This window comes from Anolis carolinensis, chromosome 6 (genome assembly GCF_035594765.1).
Source record: "Anolis carolinensis isolate JA03-04 chromosome 6, rAnoCar3.1.pri, whole genome shotgun sequence".
Lineage (NCBI taxonomy): Eukaryota > Metazoa > Chordata > Lepidosauria > Squamata > Dactyloidae > Anolis > Anolis carolinensis.
Window position 1 is genome coordinate 22254498 of NC_085846.1, and position 19629 is coordinate 22274126.

At 44.1% G+C, this 19629-nt stretch overlaps 1 protein-coding gene across 7 annotated transcripts in view; it reads left to right on the forward strand.

The window, feature by feature from the left end:
- shank1 (SH3 and multiple ankyrin repeat domains 1) overlaps nt 1-19629 on the forward strand; it is a 131603-nt gene that overhangs the window by 102700 nt on the left and 9274 nt on the right. For 3 of the 7 annotated variants that reach the window (XM_062957582.1, XM_062957584.1, XM_062957583.1), the window contains exons 15-23: nt 1526-1608; nt 2736-2860; nt 5466-5601; nt 7792-7878; nt 9538-9561; nt 9789-9845; nt 10699-10814; nt 12270-12372; nt 13097-15572. In XM_062957582.1, the coding sequence (XP_062813652.1) occupies nt 1526-1608; nt 2736-2860; nt 5466-5601; nt 7792-7878; nt 9538-9561; nt 9789-9845; nt 10699-10814; nt 12270-12372; nt 13097-15572 (3207 nt within the window). Of the gene's footprint in view, nt 1-1525; nt 1609-2735; nt 2861-5465; nt 5602-7791; nt 7879-8284; nt 8294-9537; nt 9562-9788; nt 9846-10698; nt 10815-12269; nt 12373-13096; nt 15656-19629 lie in introns of all 7 variants that reach the window. The other 4 variants (XM_008113575.3, XR_009999731.1, XR_009999730.1 and 1 more) reach the window with 4 other exon arrangements.

Here is a 19629-nt window from a genome sequence, read left to right on the forward strand (position 1 = left end):
TTCTGAAGATGCCAGCCACAGATGCAGGTGAAACATCAGTAGAGAATGCTCCTGGAACATGGCCATACAGTCCGAAAAACTCATAACCCAATGTAGACAATATGTTACTTTTGCAGTGAAATATATGGTTAAGTTAATTAAAATCAATACCTTCATTTGGTATTTAGACATAACACAAACTTATTAATAGCTGCTTCCTGATTGTCAACCTTTCATGCCATGAATTTCAGCTGCTACTTAATGCTGTTTAGAAAACCTGATAACATCATTGAGGATGGGGACCATATTTGGTTTTTTCATCTCTCTGCACTCTGAAACTTGTGAAATATTTTTTGTCCTATATAGTGAATGTCATTTTGTACAATTCTTACAAAGCTTGCATTTGCTGTTATTATGGACAGCAGGCACTACATTTGTAGTTTGGAAGGATTGTCCCATGATGACTGTTTTTACAATGCCAGAGGTCTGTGCACTATTTGCTGGAGTGACTGGCTGCTTGTGCTTCTTACTTTGTGGCACTATTTCTGCAGTATGCAGAAGGAAGACTATACAAAGCACAAGTGTGTTTCATGTTGGTAGAAGGCCCTGTATTTGCATGTGCAAATATTCCTATGGTCTTTGTGTTTGGGCCAATCCTGTTCTATAAAACTCACACTTCAGTAAACATGTACAATATAGTGTGTGTTACAGAACTATTGACTGGCACAATAAGCTCTATTTCCTATGCCATGCTTATAACAAATTCTGTGCAGTAGCCACTGCACTTGGCGAATGTGCCTTTGCAGTGTTTTCTGTATTGGCCATTCTTCTTTCCTGTGAGTGAGACTCGTAATGGTAGAATCCTGTGTGCTGGGGCTCTATATTGGTGGGAATGTATGTGTAATGGGAAGTTTATGCTCTGGTCTTTATCTGAGCTGTGGAAAGGCAACATTGCCCAGTGCATTCCAAGTAGGTCGTGTTTTTACCCTGTGGACTGACCTTTGTGTTTGCAGTGAAAGGATGCTGCTCGCCTCTGCTTGCCAGAAAGCTCATTGCAGTGTGTTCTAGACTTCCAGTGCCTCTGCTATGTGTAGCAGAGAGAGGTTTGTATTTGCATTTGCAGTGTTAGACTTGTACAGCAATAGTATGTGCAATATCTTCTCAATTTTGCCTTAAAGTTTCCCTTTGCCAAATCTTCTGGATTTCCTTTCAGAACCTTGACAAGCGTGTTGCCCCTTGCAGTGGGTTTTCTGGTTACAGTTGAGTAGAAGATGCTCTACTTGCAGCAACTGTGGTTTGGACCAGCATGGGAGGAAGGGAAAGGACGGGCAGTTTAGAGCCAACAAGTTGTGCAGACCTGGCGCACCACGGATGCCCTGCATGAATGATGTTATCTTGGCAGCATGAGGAGTGTGGGGGCAGTGTAATATGCTCTGGTTATTCTCTGTGCAGAGAGAGAGAGAAAGCAGAAGAAAACCTGAATAGGGAATTCTCTTTGAAATCTTGCTGGCTCCTAACCTATCCTTATTGTCTTTTTCTTTTCTAGTGACTACATCATTAAAGAAAAGACGGTGCTGCTGCAGAAGAAGGACAATGAAGGCTTTGGCTTTGTGCTAAGAGGGGCCAAGGGTGAGAGGGGGAGTTAGTGTTACCCTTGGGACTGGGACTGCTGGGGACTGGCTATCAAAGGTCCAAGTCTCCACTTGACTGCTTGCCCACCTCCACCTGGCACATCCTCAGAATCAGTTCATGATGAGTGGCTAATCTGTCATGACCCTCCCTGCACCGAGTGGGACAGAGGGAGAGTTGGTTGAGGAGAACAAGAGCCCGAGAAGAATCAGTACCATCCCTTCTTTGGCAAAAGCTGTGGGATGGCAAGAAAATGGTGGCAAGAGTGGGTAGCAGGTTTTACCACCCAAATGAATTAGCTTTCCTGCTCTTGATCTCCGGCTTGAGCATCAAGGGTTAGGTTGCGCTCAAAAGCAAGAAAGATTGGTGCTGAAATTCACCTCCAAGATGCACCTTGACCTATAGGTCTGCCTCCTACTCTCAGATATGGATGTCCTAGACCTCCTAGGCTGTCTGATGCCTTCAGGTGGAGCAGAGGACGCAGCTCCCTTTCCAGTCTTGATGGAAAGGTTCTGCTGCCAATCCATTTGGCTTATGCATGTAGACTGGAGTCTATATGTGTTTGGGTCAGCCCTACCAACTGATGTCTTAGCGATGCATGGGAAGAAAAGATGTTTGGTATCATGCTGAAAGACTCTGTCTTTTGTGAACACTTCCCATTATGTTGCTGCTTCTTGCCTTCAAAAAAAGATTCGGGACCTGTAGTGAATCTTTATAAGCTTTCCAAACCATCAGTGAAGCAATGGGTTAAACCCTTTTGCTGGCAGGACTGCTGACCAAAAGGTCATCAGTTCGAATCGGGGGAGCGGGGGGAGCTCCTGTCTGTCAGCTCGAGTTTCCCATGCGGAGACACGAGAGAAGCCTCCCACAGGATGATAAAACATCTGGGCGTCCCCTGGACAACGTCCCTGCAGACGGCCAATACTATCACTCCAGAAGCGTCGTGCAGTGTCTCAAATTGCTCCTGACATGAAAATAAGCTTTCCAAGGCAGCAAATGCTATAGAAATACTAAGCAAAACCAGGATCCTATGTCTTGCCATCCTGCCACCATCCCACCTCCATGTTCCCTATCTGACAGATGCTTAGCTCCCAGGGGCATCATTTAACACATCTTTCTCTTTACAGCGCAGACCCCAATTGAGGAGTTTACACCCACCCCTGCTTTTCCCGCTCTGCAATATTTGGAATCCGTGGATGAAGGCGGTGTGGCCTGGCGTGCTGGTCTCCGCATGGGGGATTTCCTCATTGAGGTAATGGTTTGGCACAAGTACTTACTCCATGTTTCTTCTTTTTTTATTCTTACTATTACTGCTGCTGCTACTACTACTACTACTACTACTACTACTACTACTACAATGACTGTTGTTGCTGTTAGATCAGGCATAGACAAACTTCAGCCATCCAAGTGTTTTGGACTTCAACTCCCAGAATTTCTAACAGTCTACCTCCAAAACACCTAGAGGGATGAAGTTGCCCCATGCCTGTGTTAGATGATGTTGATGTTATTTTTATCCTGCTTTTTCTCTAGTGGCTTACAACAAATCAAAAAACATATCATTAAAAATCCACAAGATACAAAAGTTAAAATGAGATTAAACAATAACAAATTAAAACCAGGTTTAAATATGTTCCATTTGAACATACATACACCAACACAACAGTTAGCAAGATTCAGCACACTTGTTTGGTGGGACAGATCTCATATAAGCCACCAAATGCCTGTCTAAACAGAAGAGGCTTTACTTGTCTGCAAAAAGAAAGAATAGTGGGTGTTAGTCTAACTTCTTTGGTAGGGGCAACCACTGAGAAGGCCCTCTTCCATGTCTCCATCAAATATACCTGTGAGGGTGGTGGGACAGGGAGAAAGCCTTCAAATAACCTGGATCAGAGCTTTATATGGCTTTAATAGGTCAAAATCAGCACTTTGAATTGAACCTTTATTCATTTTTATCGCATCTGCTCCCCAATATTGAAACAAAAGGTGTTTTACAGAGTATAAAACTAGAATAGATTAAAAATGCACAATAGCATCAGTAAACATATATTAAAAATTATTTTAAAAAAGTATTCCGACAATATACAAATACTACTTTTATTTCTAATATTATAGTAGTATTGCTGCTATTAATGCAGCTCTTAGGAATCTTGACAATTGCATTACTCCCAGGGCAGCTTATTATAGTATAAAGCATAAGGATAGCTTCCTGCACAACAAAAGAGAAGAGCTAAGAGCTGTTCCAACGTGATCCAGCAAACATTTTATTCAAAACTAGACAATAGCCCACATGTGAAATGAAACAACCAGATCAGGTAATAACATTCTGTGTTGTCTAAAAGCCACTTGAAACACTTCTAAAATGCATCCAAGGATGATTTTTTTTCTTTCACCAGCCTCCATGTTTAAGATTTCTATTTTGGTGGCCAAGCCATATGGATCTAGGGTTAATCTGCCAAGTTGGAAATAAGTGGTTGGGCAAACTAACGTGCATTCCCCACTTTTCACTTCATGTGTGTTCAAGGAGGGATTCTGGATGAAGTTGTTGTTTACCTTGCCTGTTCACATTCACACAGCCATAAGAAGGAATTGATAGAGTAAAACCCAATTCCTTCCCAACTCAAACTTGATTGCATTGTTTAATACTTTTAAATAATTTTAAGAAGTCCAGCTAGATCAGTGGTACTCAACCTGTGGGTCCCCAGATGTTTTGGCTTTCAACTCCCAAGAATCCTAACTGCTGGTAAACTGGCTGGGATTTCTGGGAGTTGTAGGCCAAAACACCTGGGGACCCATAGGTTGAGAAGCACTGAGCTAGATGGATGACGAGGGAAAGGACTGGGCAAAATTAAAAGCCATTGTAAAAAGGAACGTCATTGTTAGAGGCTTTGTTTACTGGGTAATGCCTGCATATTATAAAACCCATATCTTTTGATTTAACAAATTATTGTTTAGGACAGTCATGGATTAAGTCTTGTCATATATTTCCTAGGCGGCAGTTGCATGGAATAGGGGCCACCACCAAGAAATCCCTCACTCTTAATACCCGCCAACCTTGCAGATCTTAATGGTGAACCAGAGAGTAGAGTCTCCAGCAGTGCTGTTAACGCCCAGGTGAAGGATGTTGGTAGTTTTTCAAACAACCTGGACTTAAAACATTGAAGACAGGGCTAGACATGGTCCAGGACCCAATTTTCTGTCCTTAGGACCTGCCACAGGCCACACCAGTCTTGCCACCTATGGAAACAGAACTATTTGGTTTTGCAGAGATTCAAGGTTTGGTGTTCCGTGCAATTTTTTTTAAAAAAAAAGATTCTCTTTTCCCGAAGTCAGTTAGGAATGGCAACTATTTTTCATACAGGAAAAAACGTAAAGGTAAAAAGAGTCCAAGAGAGACAGGGGCAAGTTTCGTACAGCCTACATACTGTGTAGTTCCATCCTTAGTTTAAGGCTTCAGAAGTAAAAAAATATCTGTACTTTTACAATTTGTATGCCAACAGCTAGGGCATTTCGTACAGAACCTGTGTGATATGATTTGAACAAATAAACCCAGAAAGGATTCAATCAATCTGCATTGTGAACTTGCTGAAGGTTCTGAATCATCTTCAAAGGCACCCCACGTAGACCTCGTGACAGTCTGGATGTAACCAGAACACATGTAAACAAGACTTCTCCTCATGTCAGTGCACCTTTACATAGGTGCATGTGGACCACCAAGTGCTTCCTTGGGAGTCTGTGCTGGTTTCCCACATTTTAAAGTCAGCCGTTTTTAAAGCTTCCCTATGTTTGCACTGGGATTGGAAATAGCAGTCTTGATTACACACATCCCGCAGCCACCTAACCATATTTCTTTACTTCAGGTAAATGGACAAAATGTGGTGAAGGTTGGTCATCGGCAAGTTGTCAACATGATCCGTCAGGGTGGCAATAACTTGATGGTGAAGGTTGTGATGGTCACACGAAACCCAGAAATGGAGGAAGCTATGAGGAAAAAAGGTACGATGCCACCGCTTTCTGTGATAAATAGGTGTCTGGCAATAGAGATGGGGAAGATCTGCTGTGATTTCCAAGACCTAGAATGATAATGGCAGGAGTGCCCGTTAGTGGTGCAATTAAGTAATTTTAGATCCTGGACCTGATTTTCTTACACCTCCCCATAATATACTTTAGAAGGCGATATATATTTCTTCATTTACTTCAAATAGCGACATGCCCCTCTATACCCTTACTATGGATGTCAATATGTATTTGTTCACTTATTTCAAAATGTTTTTGCAATGCCACGGGTCATTGTAGTAAGTCAGTCCTGTGTTTGTGGGCTCTTCTGCTCATTCCACTGTGTGTCTGCCTTAAAACCTGCTGTGATGGCATTAGTAGCAAATACTCTATATAGGAAATAGAATTTTACTTTTTTCAGGAATTCAGTGGAAGAGAATACCAGCAATATTTGGAGGACAACTTGAGTCATGTGGGCTTGAGAAGTAGTATGTCAGCCGTTTGGATGGGGATAAGTCTATGTTCAGTGATGGATAACAATTCCATATTTCTGGCAGGAAACTGCATGATAAAAACCTATTGTGGAAGCATCTAGGATATATGAAACAGATTCGCTTTTCCCCTTGTCCTTGAAAACTGAAGATTTTTGGAACTGGGACACATGCATTCTCCCTGAAATAAGCACTGTCCTACATATGTCAGAAAGGGCCTAAATACCCTAAAGACACCAGATTCTGTCTGATCTTAGAAACTAAACAGGGTCAGTACTTGGATGGGAAACTACCAATGAATGCCAGGTGCTGTGGGCTATATTTCAGAGCTATCAAACAACCTCAAAGTATTCCTTGCTGAAAAAAACCATATGAGATTCATGGAGTCATCACAGGTTGAGAGGTGACTGGAAGGCATAGACACAAACATATGACAAGTCCCCTGATCTCTCAAGTTTTACTGCATGGCAGGGGTTTGGACTAGTCGGCCCATGCAGTCTCTTCCAATGTGATTCTAAGTAAGTCACATTGAGATCAGTTATTCTTACAATAAGAGACCTTATGTTTAGGATGAGAAAAGAGAAAGAGATTTCAGAGGTATGCAATTAATATCCTAGGTAGGGAGTAATTAGAATTGGCTTATTTGTGATCTCTGCTACCTCTGAAAGGTCTTTGCCCTAGTGCAGGGGTGGCCAACCATGTGGCCTTCTTGACACTGAACTACAACCCACATCAGCCCTAGTCATCATAGTTAATGGTGAGCAATGGCAGGGGTTTCAGTTCAGTGACATCTGACAGGACGCAAGTTGCCATCCCTGCCATAGTGGATTATTAAATTGCTTCCAAGTTTTCTTAAGAGGCGAAATGAGATGTGAGACTCTATCATTCATTTTGAGAGAGGATTGAGGTCAGGATTAGGGGTGGAAATAATATTAGTAACTATTTGTCCCCAGGTTGAAAAATGTTAGAAAATACCATTGGGACAATCCAGCAGGAATTTTCTGCAGATTTTTTCCTGCAGGATAATCTCTCCACAACATTTTAGGATATTTGAATACAGCAGTGGTTCTCAACCTTTGGTCCTCCAGGTGTTTTGTACTTCAGCTCCCACAGTTCCTAACAGCTGGTAAGCTGGCTGCGATTTCTGGGAGTTGAAGTCCAATACACCTGGAGGCCCAAAGATTGAGAACCACTGGAACAATGATAACAACAATAATAATAACAATAATTTATTTCTTATAACTTGCCTCCATCTCACCGAAGGGACTCGGGGTGGCTCACATGGGGACAAAGCCCTAAGAACACCAATTACAATTTAAACATAATAAAATACAGAATTAAAATATATAACAGCAATTATTTAAAACAACGAAAATGAGCACGCAATATATCACTTGCAGGACAAAAGTGGGACTATTCAGGTTATATGAGAGGGGCAGGTTTGTGCAGCCGTAGGTAATTGAGTAGGAGAAAGTGCTAAGAAGCAGGCAGAAGCAATTTAGGACTGCAGGGAAGAATATACATTTTGTTCCATGGCAAGGGGGGAATTACCATTATTATTTTTTGTCTTTTCATGCAAGGATGAAATAGCTGAGGATTTGCACCTCTAATCAGGGGAAGGGCTAATGATGGAAGCTAGAGGCTGTGGGTCTGTTTAAAAAGCATGAGGACACAGCTGTTTGCTTCTTTTTCACTCCAGCTGCCGCACCACAGCAGGCAAGGCGCCTGCCGCCTCCAGCCATCTCCTTGCGTTCAAAATCGATGACTTCTGAATTGGAAGAAATGGGTAAGTATGGTAGGGGGTTACTATTTCCAGTTCAAAGGATGTGCAGGAATTTGCCCTCTCTGGTGTAGCAGTTTGAGCATTGAACTATATATGACTCTGGAGACCACAATTTGAATCCCCACACAGCTATGGAAACCCACTGGAGACTTTGGGCAAGTCACACTTTCTCAACCTCAGAGGAAGACAAAGGCATTGACCAAACTCCCTGTCCAAAGAAGGAATTGTTCAAGAGTTTCAAGAGGTTGGGACGATTCCAAAATCTAGAGTGTACCTTGATAGATAATCATAGCCCTCCCCATCCCCTACTTTTTTGGTATTATAGAAGGCATTATTTGCTTCTTTTCTTTTTAAATTCTCTTTCTGTCCATCACTGCTGCCTGGGACTCCCAAACTGTGACTATCCCAGTTGAGAAAGGTGAGTTCTTGCTCCTTGACCCCAAGTATTGCTTGCAATAATAAGGAAACCATTTCCTAGATTATGTATTCAGGCATGTGAACATATGCTGGTCTTTTTTCTCAGAAATTGAGAAATTGTCTCTCTCCCTTTTGTATTGTTGTGAGTCAGCTCATTATTTAACGAATAAATAATGATCCTGATCCACGACCTTGTTCTATCTAGTGTTGTCAGCCATCCTATGTAGAGTGGGAAAGGTTTAGCAAGTAGGCCTTTAGGTTGAGCTTTTGTAGGGTGGGGAGATAAGGAATCATTTCAGAATAGTCAAGCCATGTACAAAAGTAACCTAAGTTATTTACCGTTTATACTCAAGTATAACCCAAGTTTTTCAGCCCTTTTTTAGGGCTGAAAAGGCCCCTTTCGGCTTATACTCGTGTGAGGGTCTGGTTGGCTTATTTTTGGGTTGGCTTATACTTGAGTATATAGGTAATCCGACTTGGACAGTCTTATCTTAAATTACAGTGTTATGTAAATATGAAAAAAAACATTTAACCTACTGATTCCTCAATTAATGTAATTTTATTGGTATCTATTTTTATTTTTGAAATTTACCAGTAGCTGCTTCATTCCCCACCTTTGTCTTATACTTGAGTCAATAAGTTTTCCCAGTTTTTTGTGGTAAAATTAGGTGCCTCAGCTTATATTCAGGCCGGTTTATACTCAAGTATATACGGCACTTCAAATGACGCTTCGGTACAAGTGCCTACAGGCTTTTCTTTAGAACTCCAACCAGAAACACAGAGATGGAGAACATGTAGTCCTCCAGTTATTGGACTGCAACTCCTGTGATTCTGTTTGTTCTTCTGGCTAGACCTGGTGGGGATCGCTGTTGAAATAGCAATTGGGCCACATCTCCCTGCCTCCCCCACCACCCTCCAGGTTAAGAGACTAGTGTGCTTGTTCTTAATTTTGTTATCATGAATTATGTAATACTTAGATTGCTTCAGAAGAAGCTATAGGTCTGCCTGTGCTTATAACACTGAGTAAGGGAGTTGCTTGTCCGACATGCACAGCTTCAGTCAGGAACAGATGGCTTCCTGTCCCCAGTTCCGTCTTCCTCTAGCATCTTCTACCCGTTGCCATGCCCTTCCCACTGATTTCATGGTCTAAAGGGAGGGCTTGAAGCCTCCTTCCAAGCGGTCTGCCCCCACACAAGTGGCAGTGCTAATGTCTTCCCCTCTTACTATCTCCCCCACATCATCCAGTCTCCCCCTGGAAGAAGAAGGCAGGTGAGTGCCTCACATTCCTCACCCCCCTCCACACACTCACGGACCCACTTGCTTCCCTCTCATTGCCTCCCACCCAAGCCTGCTCTGCACTCTCCCACCGATGCTCTCATCCATACTGCCGCCCACTCCCCTGCGAGCAGCCTCACAAACCTGCCCTCCCCGGTGCACCATTACCGATCCCCACCCCCTGCACCCCCTGTTATCCTCCCCTCCTGTTTTCTCTGCAGATTATGAGCCAGCGATGGGCACTGATAAGAAGCGGACTGTCTATCAGATGGCTTTGAGTGAGTAAAAATGCATGTTCCCCCTGCCCCGAACCTTGTGATTCTGTCACTAGGTAGGAGGATGTTTTTGCACACATTTGATTGATTGATTCCCGTTTTTTTTTCATTTACCACAAATAGTGTTCAGTTCAGTTAGTAAATAGAACTTGAAATAATTTTTGAAGCATTTAAAAAATAAAATCAGATTCAATAAACATTTACAGAGTTTTTAAAAGCAGTAGATATGGGGTTTAGCATTCTGCTGAGATACCTTAAGCTAGGAAATGTTTAAGAGCTGGAATGTTATTTATTTAAATATTTATTTGCCACCTTCCTGGGTTAATATCCAGAGTCTGGTTACAACATATAAAAATAAACTTCCATTATTGCATACTAAAATCACCACCTATACAATTATAACAGTAGTAGGATAACAGCAGTTCAACATGATCCCCAAATTATATTATTATATTCATATACATGTATTTATTTATTTACAGTATTTATATTCCGCTCTTCTCACCCTGAAGTGGGCTCAGGGAGGATCACAGAACATACATATGTGGCAAACATGCAATGCCATTTTTATAGATAGACAAGACAGACAATTTAAACATAGAGAGAGGTATATAAGCTTTTTCCCAACTGTGTGCCTCCACAAGGAACACAGAACAAATAAGGTTTGCCATTTTTGGGCAAACACAACATAGAATCTTAAGTTTTATTTATTTGTCCTGTGGAGGAGACATGCTGATTCAACATTGTGAAACATGATCAGAAGAAATGGGTTGCAAAAATGTCCTCCAAAAACTGGATTGCCAGCTCTTGATGGGTTTTTGATGGGTTACCTCTTCTTGCCTCTCTCTCATTGCAGACAAATTGGATGAAATCCTGGCAGCAGCTCAACAAACAATCAGCGTTGGTGACGGTGGAGGGCTCCCTTCTCTGGGAAAATCCCGGGGCACCGCCAAGAACTATTTCTCTGCTGAGGTAGGATGGAGGACTATGACTGGTGAATGCACCCAGTGATGACTTTGAAAGAAGAAATAGAAGAAAATGGTCGGCTATTGTCATAGCAGTAATCTTTCCTAGTCTTTCACCTTCCAGATGTGCTGTACTACAACTCTTATTGTTATGCAAATTCTTAATGGAAGTTGTAACCCAGCACCACTGGATTACAACACTGTTTTGAGATGTTTCACCATTTTGTAAGCTGTCCCTGCTTTCTGTTTTTACTCCTTTGTTGTTGCTTTTATTTTTAAAAACACCTTTTGGAGCAGTGGTTCTCAACCTGTGGGTCCCCAGATGTTTTGGCCTTCAACTCCCAGAAATCCTAACAGCTGGTAAACTGGCTGGAATTTCTGGGAGTTGTGGGCCAAAACACCTGGTGACCCACAGTGTGAGAACCACTGTTTTGGAGGGTAGGCATTCTAACTCTGCTGCTCTGGAGTAGTTGTCTTAGGGGTCCAAGTTTCACTGTCAGAGAAAACTAAATTGGCTCAAGAACTAGCAATATATATTTTCTTCTAACAGGAGTGTTCTTATTTCGGATTTGTAATGGTTACTTCAAGTAAGGCATTCCAATTTTCTTCACTGTTCAGTTTTGGTGTGTATCAAGAAGAGTATAGTTTCCAGCCTAAGAGAAAGAGTAGTACCAATCTATACCGCTTTGCTCATACCTCACTATGAGGAATAGATTAGGAAGTTGGGTATGTTTAGCTTGGGAAAGAAAAGATTAAAAAGTGACAGGACAGCCTTCTTTTGATAGAGGGATGTCATATGGAGCAACCTTATTTTCAGCTGTTTCAGAGACTAGGACATATACAGGTGGAATCAAATTGCAAGAAAAGAAGTTCCACCTAACTTTAGGAAGAACATCTTAACTATAAGAGCTGTTCAGTAGTGGAATAAATTGTTTCATCGGGTGGTGAACTCTAAGGTTGGATGGCCATTGCTCGGATGAGCGTTAGCTGCCTATTACTTCATGGCAGGGTATTGAATTACGTGGTCCTTTTGGTCCTTCTAGTTCTATCAGAACTGAATTAAGACACACAGACTTTGAGTAGCATCGTATTTAAGACACCAAAAATGTACTATTGTAGCAGAAATATGGTAGGTTTCTTTTGTTTTCGTTTAGAAGCTCCTCATAATGCATTTAGAAGCTCCTCATGATCTGGTGAACTTTTGTGTAGCTTGTGCTTAATTCTAGCACTAATTTGACTGGTCAGCATATCCAACCCTCACTTAGCTTTCAGAATAAGAGTTTTCCCCACAAGCCCTTATCCTGATTTGTTGGGGTTTTTTTAGACCTTTTTACTTGTTCAGTTGTTGCCCCAGAAATACGCCAAGCTTTGTCCCTTTCACTTACCCTTGATGCCTTATTTACCAGTTTTCTGCTTGTCTTTCTCTTTTTCTCACACACTTTCTTTCTTTCTTTCCTTTCAGCCCAGTTTTGAACAGCACCGTCTTGGTCAGGCCAGCTATGAGCGCCCATCGTACTTGCCAACCAGTCATCCTCCAGGCATGATGCTCCGTCAGAAATCTATCGGTGAGACAGGGTTTGAAGGGAGTCGAATAAGGTCTGGGGTGAAGACAAAAAGAGGAGGAATAAAATAACTTATCAAGGGAACTTTTCACAACCGGGATGGATGTTTTGGACTCCAATTCTCTACAAGCCTCGCCATCTGGGTGGGGATTCAGTTTGTAGACCAAAACATCTGGAGGATACTAAATGGGAGGGTACAAGTTTGAAGGGAAATGGTTATATAGTCCATTTGTCTGAAGCATTGATTGATTGCTGGATTGACTGCAGTTATTCTGCTATTGTTGCATTTTACTGATTTTAACTGTGTGTGTGTGTGATGTTTATGTTGGTTGTTATTGCTTTTGTATTACTGTCTTTGCACTTTTTATATTTTGCGTGTTGCACCTCTGAGTGCTTTGTGAACCTCCCTGAGTCCCTCTAGGAGATGGTGGTGGGGTATAAATAAAGTTTATTATTATTCATCATACAAAGGCTTACTCTGCCATGTTGGAACAAAAATTCAACTTATTGAAGCAATAACTTTTAGTAGCAGTTGCTGTGGAAATAAATATTAGCAGACGTAAATGTTTATCCATAAGATGAGCTTACTTTGTCCATGCATTTTAGTAACATTGCTCAAAAATAAACCTGGAAGAATTGAACCAGGTTAGGAGGAGGATCATTCTGGTTGTTTAGACACTGGAGGGATAGAACAATTTAGTCATGGTTGCATTGCTTTCCTCCGCAGGAACTGCTGAAGATGATAAGCCCTACCTCGCTCCCCCTGCCATGAAGTTTAGCCGCAGCCTTTCCGTCCCTGGTTCTGATGACATCCCACCTCCTCCTACCACTTCTCCACCTGACCCTCCATACAGCAGTACCTCACCCTCTGCTTCCGGACGTGTTACACCCTCAGCCCGCTCGACCTTTAACCCTAGCTCCGAGGCCAAGTTGTATACAGCTTCGCTACATCAAGAACCGCCCTATGAGCCGCCATCCCGCATACGTGACAAGATGTCTCTTTACCGCCAAGAGTCCGAGCAAGGGGCAGAAGGGGCAACTGCCCGTGGCTGGCGAGGCCATACCCCCGACCTCCGGTACTACAACCTGCCCCCGCGAGCAACCAACACCGCCATGTACGTCCCCACTAAGCCTATGCGCCGCAAGGGGCCTTTGGTCAAGCAGACCAAAGTGGAGGATGAGCAACGGCAACAGCAGCAACAGGGCAGCACACCCCCCTCACCCATGCAGCCATCCTCTTTGCAGCCCCCATCGTCCGCGCCACCTGAGAAAAGCTCTATCCCAATCCCCACCATCATAATTAAAGCTCCGTCTACCAGCAGCAGCGGGCGCAGCAGTCAAGGAAGCAGCATGGAGGCGGAGAGCCAGCCAGAGCCAGTAGTGCCTGTCCCCTCCCTCCAGCTCCACAACAGTATGGATTTCACCAGTCAATTTGGCGCAGCCCTGGTTGGTGCTGCCCGCCGGGACCGCGAATGGTACAGTGAGGCTCGCCGTAAGTCCGCCCTCTTCCTCTCCACTGAGCAGCCTGATGATGACTCCCAGCAGACCCCCATGCCTCGTCTTCGCCACTCCAAATCCATTGATGAAGGCATGTTCTCTAGCGAGCCATACATCCAACTCAACATGGCTCCCAGCTTTGGTGGCAGCACTGGTATTGGTAGCAGCTCTGCTTATCTTCAGTCTCGTGCTGCTAAAGCATATGGAGCCAGCACCACCAGCGCCTTCACCTCTGTGTGCTCCAGCTTCCTGCCGCACTTCCAGCCCCATTCGACTCCTCTCATTCACCCCCTGACAGGCAAGATTTTAGATCCTGGATCCCCCTTGGGGCTGGCGTTAGTGGCTCGTGAGCGGGCCTTGAAGGAGTCTCAGTCCCATCAGGAAAGCCGAGAAGATAGGCACTCGCGTCCATGCTCACCCCGGTTTGGAGAGTCACCAAAGACTCCCGAATCTCCTGGCAGCTCTATCTTGCGTCTCTGGGGGACGTCGGAACAGCAGCAGCATCACCACCTCCACCAACGGCCAGCATCACCGCGGAAAGAACCAGAGAGCCCCCGACGTCATTTGCCTGAACAGCAGCAGCCACCCCCGCCACCAGCCTCAGCCAAAGCTGCGCCTTGGGATAAACGGCCTGAAGAAGGGGAGAAGCTGGAACTGCACGTGCGTTTTATGGAGAATTGTCGCCCAACAGAGGAAGAAGAGGAAGAGCAGCAAGGGGGCCGCGAGAGTGGAAAAGTGGAGGTTGCTGCTGCACCAATGGAGCGGGTGGCCGAAGCAAATGGACTCCCACTACTGGTCTTGCCTCCACCAGCCCCTTCCATTGACGTTGATGATGAATTTGTCTTCACTGAGCCACTCCCGCCCCCCCTTGAGTTCTCAAATAGCTTTGATAAACCGGAGTCTCCACCTAAAGGGGCAAACGAGCTGCCCACAGCAGTAGCTCCTCCAGCTGCTCCCCCAGCCCCTACCACCTTAGATTCCACTGCTTCCAGCTTGACATCCTATGACAGTGAGGTGGCTACCCTGACCCAGTCTGGGACTTCTGAAACCAAGGAGGCCCCTCATGTTAACTTTTCTTCTGTTGTCTCATCCATTGCCATCCCTGCAGCGGAGGCTTCAGAAGCCGTGACGGACTCGGGGATCGAGGAGGTCGATAGCCGAAGCAGTAGCGACCACCATTTGGAGACCATCAGTAGTGTATCTACGCTGTCCAGCATGTCTGGGGAAGGCACAGAGCTCTTGGACACCTACATCACCTATTTGGATGGACAAGCCTTTGGGGGAAGTAGCAGCGCAGGAGGTGGAGCAGGAGGGACTGGCAGTGGTGGTAGTGGCAGCAGCACCACAGACAAGAGCCCGTTGCAGACAAAACTGCGCTCCCGACCCTTCCCGGGCCGCATGCCAGTGGCCACCCCCACCAGCTCCACCATCTCAGTTTCCGCATGTACGGAGAACATGTTCGCCCTCACGCCTGCCCCACCCTACCACCAGCAGCCGGCAGCCCCCGAGCCAGGCAAAGAGCTGCCGCAGAAATCTCCGCTGCCCTGGGAGGAGCCTAAGGCCTCCCCCTTGTCCACCATGAAGGCCAGCATCATCAGCGAGTTGAGCACCAAGCTGCAGCAGATGGGCGGGGTATCGTGGTCACGGCCACCAGATGCGGTGGCTCCCTTCGGCTCTGAGAGGCCCAGTTCCCTACAGAGGCAAAGGTACTAGGCGGCTGGAGCAGGAGGAGGAGGAGCAGGAAGCAGGAAGCCAGCCCCGTGCATGCTGCATCTCGTGTTTCAGTTGGGTTTGTCTCCTTTTCTCATTCTCCCGTCAATGCTTGGCTTTTCTTTTTTAATGTTTTTTTTACTACCATTACATCATTTGGTGTGCTTGCAGGCACAGGGCAAAAGGATCACCTCATGTGTCATTTTGATTGGGGGAGGGGGATGTACTCACAGCATACACACTTGCTATATCTCTACTTACAGACCATTCCTTGTTACTCTCACATCCACCCATAGCACATCTGTAGGAGCACATGCAGTCACATCCAAAAACAGCCCCTTGTTCATGTATGTGAAGGCTCTTTGAGTGTCTCTGTGTGTGCATTGTACAAACAGAATACACCTGGCCTCTTGTGTAATGTGTATAAACAAAAAAAATCATGCAAGTATCTTCAGAGTGGTAGCTAGTTGGAGCCTTTCCCTAATGTTGAACATAGAACTTCTCTCTGTAAGAGTGTTTTGGAACTCACATAGGCTAACCAAAAATTCCTTGACAAGTGCCTCAGGGAAAATGCACTTGGTGAGAGTTCCCTGCTGCAGCTGTGCCTCTTTAAAGGTGTGCATTTGAGTCTTGTAAACAGTTGACTGATTCAGCAAAACTGGTAGGAGCCTCCTAGATAGGTTCTCAGGCCTGTCCTTCTGGAGAGATCACATGAGAGCCTATATTCTTCACCAAGCATGGAAGCATTTTGTTTTCTTGATTCCCTCTCATTTTCAGGGAAATTCTCCTGATGTCAAAGTGTCATTTTATATATTTACGACATTCTCCCCAGATTCTCTGGTTCTCTGGCTTTGTATAACTAGAGAAGCCATCATGTTTTATTGTTGATGTGGATGAAGATGCTACTTGACAAAACTTTTATCAATCTGGGGGCTCTTTCACACTATAAAAATAAAGTATTATAGCACTTCCTTAACAGCTATGGAATCCTGGGTTTGTAGTTTGGTGAGGTATGAGAGTTTTCCAATAAGGAATTCTAAGTATCCCACACCCTAAAGTGCAAACCCAGGACTTCATTGGATGTTGCCGTGGACATTAAAATAGAATCACAGTGTGCAAATCTATCCATTTGCTCTCTCCCACATCCAGACTTTGGAAGTGTGGAAAAAGAACACTTTTTCCACACTTCCAGATTCCACACTTTCCAAATCCTTATCCATCCCTAATCTAGCGTGATGTTCTGTTTCCACAGTGGTCAACTAGATGGCTCTATGAAGTCCACGAGCAAGACATTTGATCAATTTCACAATCTCTCCCAGTTGTGTTTCCCAATAAAAGGAAATCAGAGACACACTGCCTCTAGGACTAAAAGAAATAGATTGCTACAATTGCTAGTAAATATTCTATTCACCTGTGTGTGTGGATTTCCCCTCTAAAACTTCCACCTTACCACTGCATCTTGTGGCAGCAAAGTTCCACAGTTTTTAACAACGCACTGTGTAAAGTCATACTTCTTTTGATCTGCCCTGAACCCTTTCCAATTGACATGACTGCTAAAGAAACCTCCTTTGTGCTTCTCATTCAACTCAAGAATTGTAGAAAGCTGCAGAGTACTTCTGAGGGTACTCTCCATTTTGTCAGGGTCTAGATAGTCCAGCTGGAGTTAAAGGCCGAAACATCTGGGGACCTACTGACTCTGAATGGCCCCTTCTTCTCTGGCACACCAGTGCAATTTAACTGATCTCTACCCAGTCCATATCACTGCACACAAGTGAGCGATCTGACTGAATGATGATGAGTTTGGACCCCAGATTGCTGAAGGCTAACCTAGATTTCCTTAAATACAGTCTGAGGCCCACAGATCCTAGAACAATGGTTCTCAACCTGAGGGTCCCCAGATGCTTTGACCTTAACTCCCAGAAATCATAACAGTTGGTAAACTGGCTGGGATTTCTGAAAATTGTAAGCCAAAACACCTGGGGACCCACAAGCTCTTAGAGGCATGGTCTTGGGAGATTTGCAATCTAACTCTTTCATCATCCACTTTGGTATCATGGAATCTGCGGTGCCTGGTTCATCTCCTTTTATGCTGAGGTTGCTTTCTTGTGGACATCCTCTCTGCTTCCAGAATGGGTCAAGATGGCCCCTGTGCATTAAACACTGCATGTGTACATGGTACCAGTGTGAATATAATTGTGTTGTGGGTAAACAGCCCCCCGCACTCCATTCTCAATGCAGTCACATTCCTGAATTTTATTTGCTCCATTCTTTCATTCATCTGCAGTCACATCTGTGCCGGGAGAATTTATTGCAGTTCCTCCAATGCTGTTGATTTAAGCAAATGGAAGACAGATATCTTGCACCTGACTCCTAATCAAGGCATGTTGTCTTTGGAGAGACTGCCTGGGCAACAAGACTTCTGCATTTCCTGGGGAAGAGCTGGGTTCTTAATTGGGGTGTAGCTTGCTTTCAGAGACTGATAGAGCTTAGCAAACTATAACAGGAGGAGGCATATATTCTGAGCTCTTTGAGAAAGTGGAGGGGGTTGTTCAATGATCTAGAACATGCACTGGGATAGAGAAATAGTAGCCATTGGTAGGTGAGAAATCAGTGTTCCTGAATCATTGTAGATTAAGAAGGGAGGTGAGAACAAATATCCTTGCAATCTCTTTCCTCATCAAACATTCACTGGGTGCCTGCTCAGTATCCCTTTCCCAAAGAGATACTGATTAGGCACTGAGTAGTGGATGGATCAAAGTTTTCTTTGATCCATCTACTCGAACAGACTTGCAGTGAGACCTGGAGTTACTGACTGGTTATGCCTGATCTTCCCCCAGTACCTGAAGTGAGAGTTTCATTGGTGGTGCACATCCCCCAAGAAAAAGCCATAAGGGTACACATCTCAGAGATGGGTTATTATCTTGAAATGCCTTCCTCTTCTCAGACACTGTAGAGGAGAGTCTAAAATCCCACGTGACCTGTCACTCCTGGCATTCCTTTGAAAAAGTTATTTTTGTCTCTTGATGGGCATCATCAGGGGATGGCTTTGGAAGTGCCTGTGGTGATGCCAAGGATTCCAGTGTATTTTGAGTCATTTAAAAAAAAAGGAAATGAATTTGCTTGGAGAGTAGATACAGTTTTTCATACCACATAGGTACTATGATTCCACTTTAATTTTCATTGGCTAAGAATTATTATTACTATTATTAACTTTATTTATACCCCACTTTTCTCCCCGTGGGGACTCGAGGTGGCAAACAATCCCACACAAGACAGGTTTAAAAAGTGCAATACAAGTGTTAAAAAAACAATTAAATACTAACAGCGTGAGAACACTGAAAATTCCAGGAATCCTTAGGATGCAGCCATGATAGTTACAGAATGTGTAGCAAGAAAGCCTTAATCTACATCCTAAATTCATCCCCAGTAGGGTCTATTCAAGTAAAGGCCAGTTTGACAAAGGTTCAGAGGAAGGGATAGGATACTCTTAGTATGGAGTTCTGGCTGACATTTTTCTAGTCTTCACTGGAATGTCTCTTCTGTTTCCCAATTCTGAAGACATTCCTGGCATGTACTTTTTTATATCCTGCCCTCTCCTCCAGTAACCATTAATACCCTTGGAGAAGTTTACATCTCCCCCCCCCCCCCCAGTCCTTGTTCTAATTAGGCTGTGGCATTTTCCTACGTAGAGCCTGTATGTTATATCTATCGCAATTTGTCTATCGAATCAAAGTAGAGATGGAGGAATAACAGTGGACCAAGCAAACTTTTCCTTAGAAGAGTTGTGAGCCAGATAAGATTAAAACACATCTTGTGTCAAATGCTTCAACATCTTACCAGAAGCCTCTTCCAACTTTGTGAAGGACCATGGAGCAGATGTTTTAAAGCAGCAGTGGGCAACTGGGCATGGCTCAAAGACCACATGCAGCTCTCACCAGACCTCAGAAGGCAAAACAGAACCATTTCTGCCCCAATCCCTGAATTGCCCCTAGCATCTCTATATGGGTGGGGGAGCCATTTTTTAACAGGAGATGCCATTTTCTAGTTTATTTC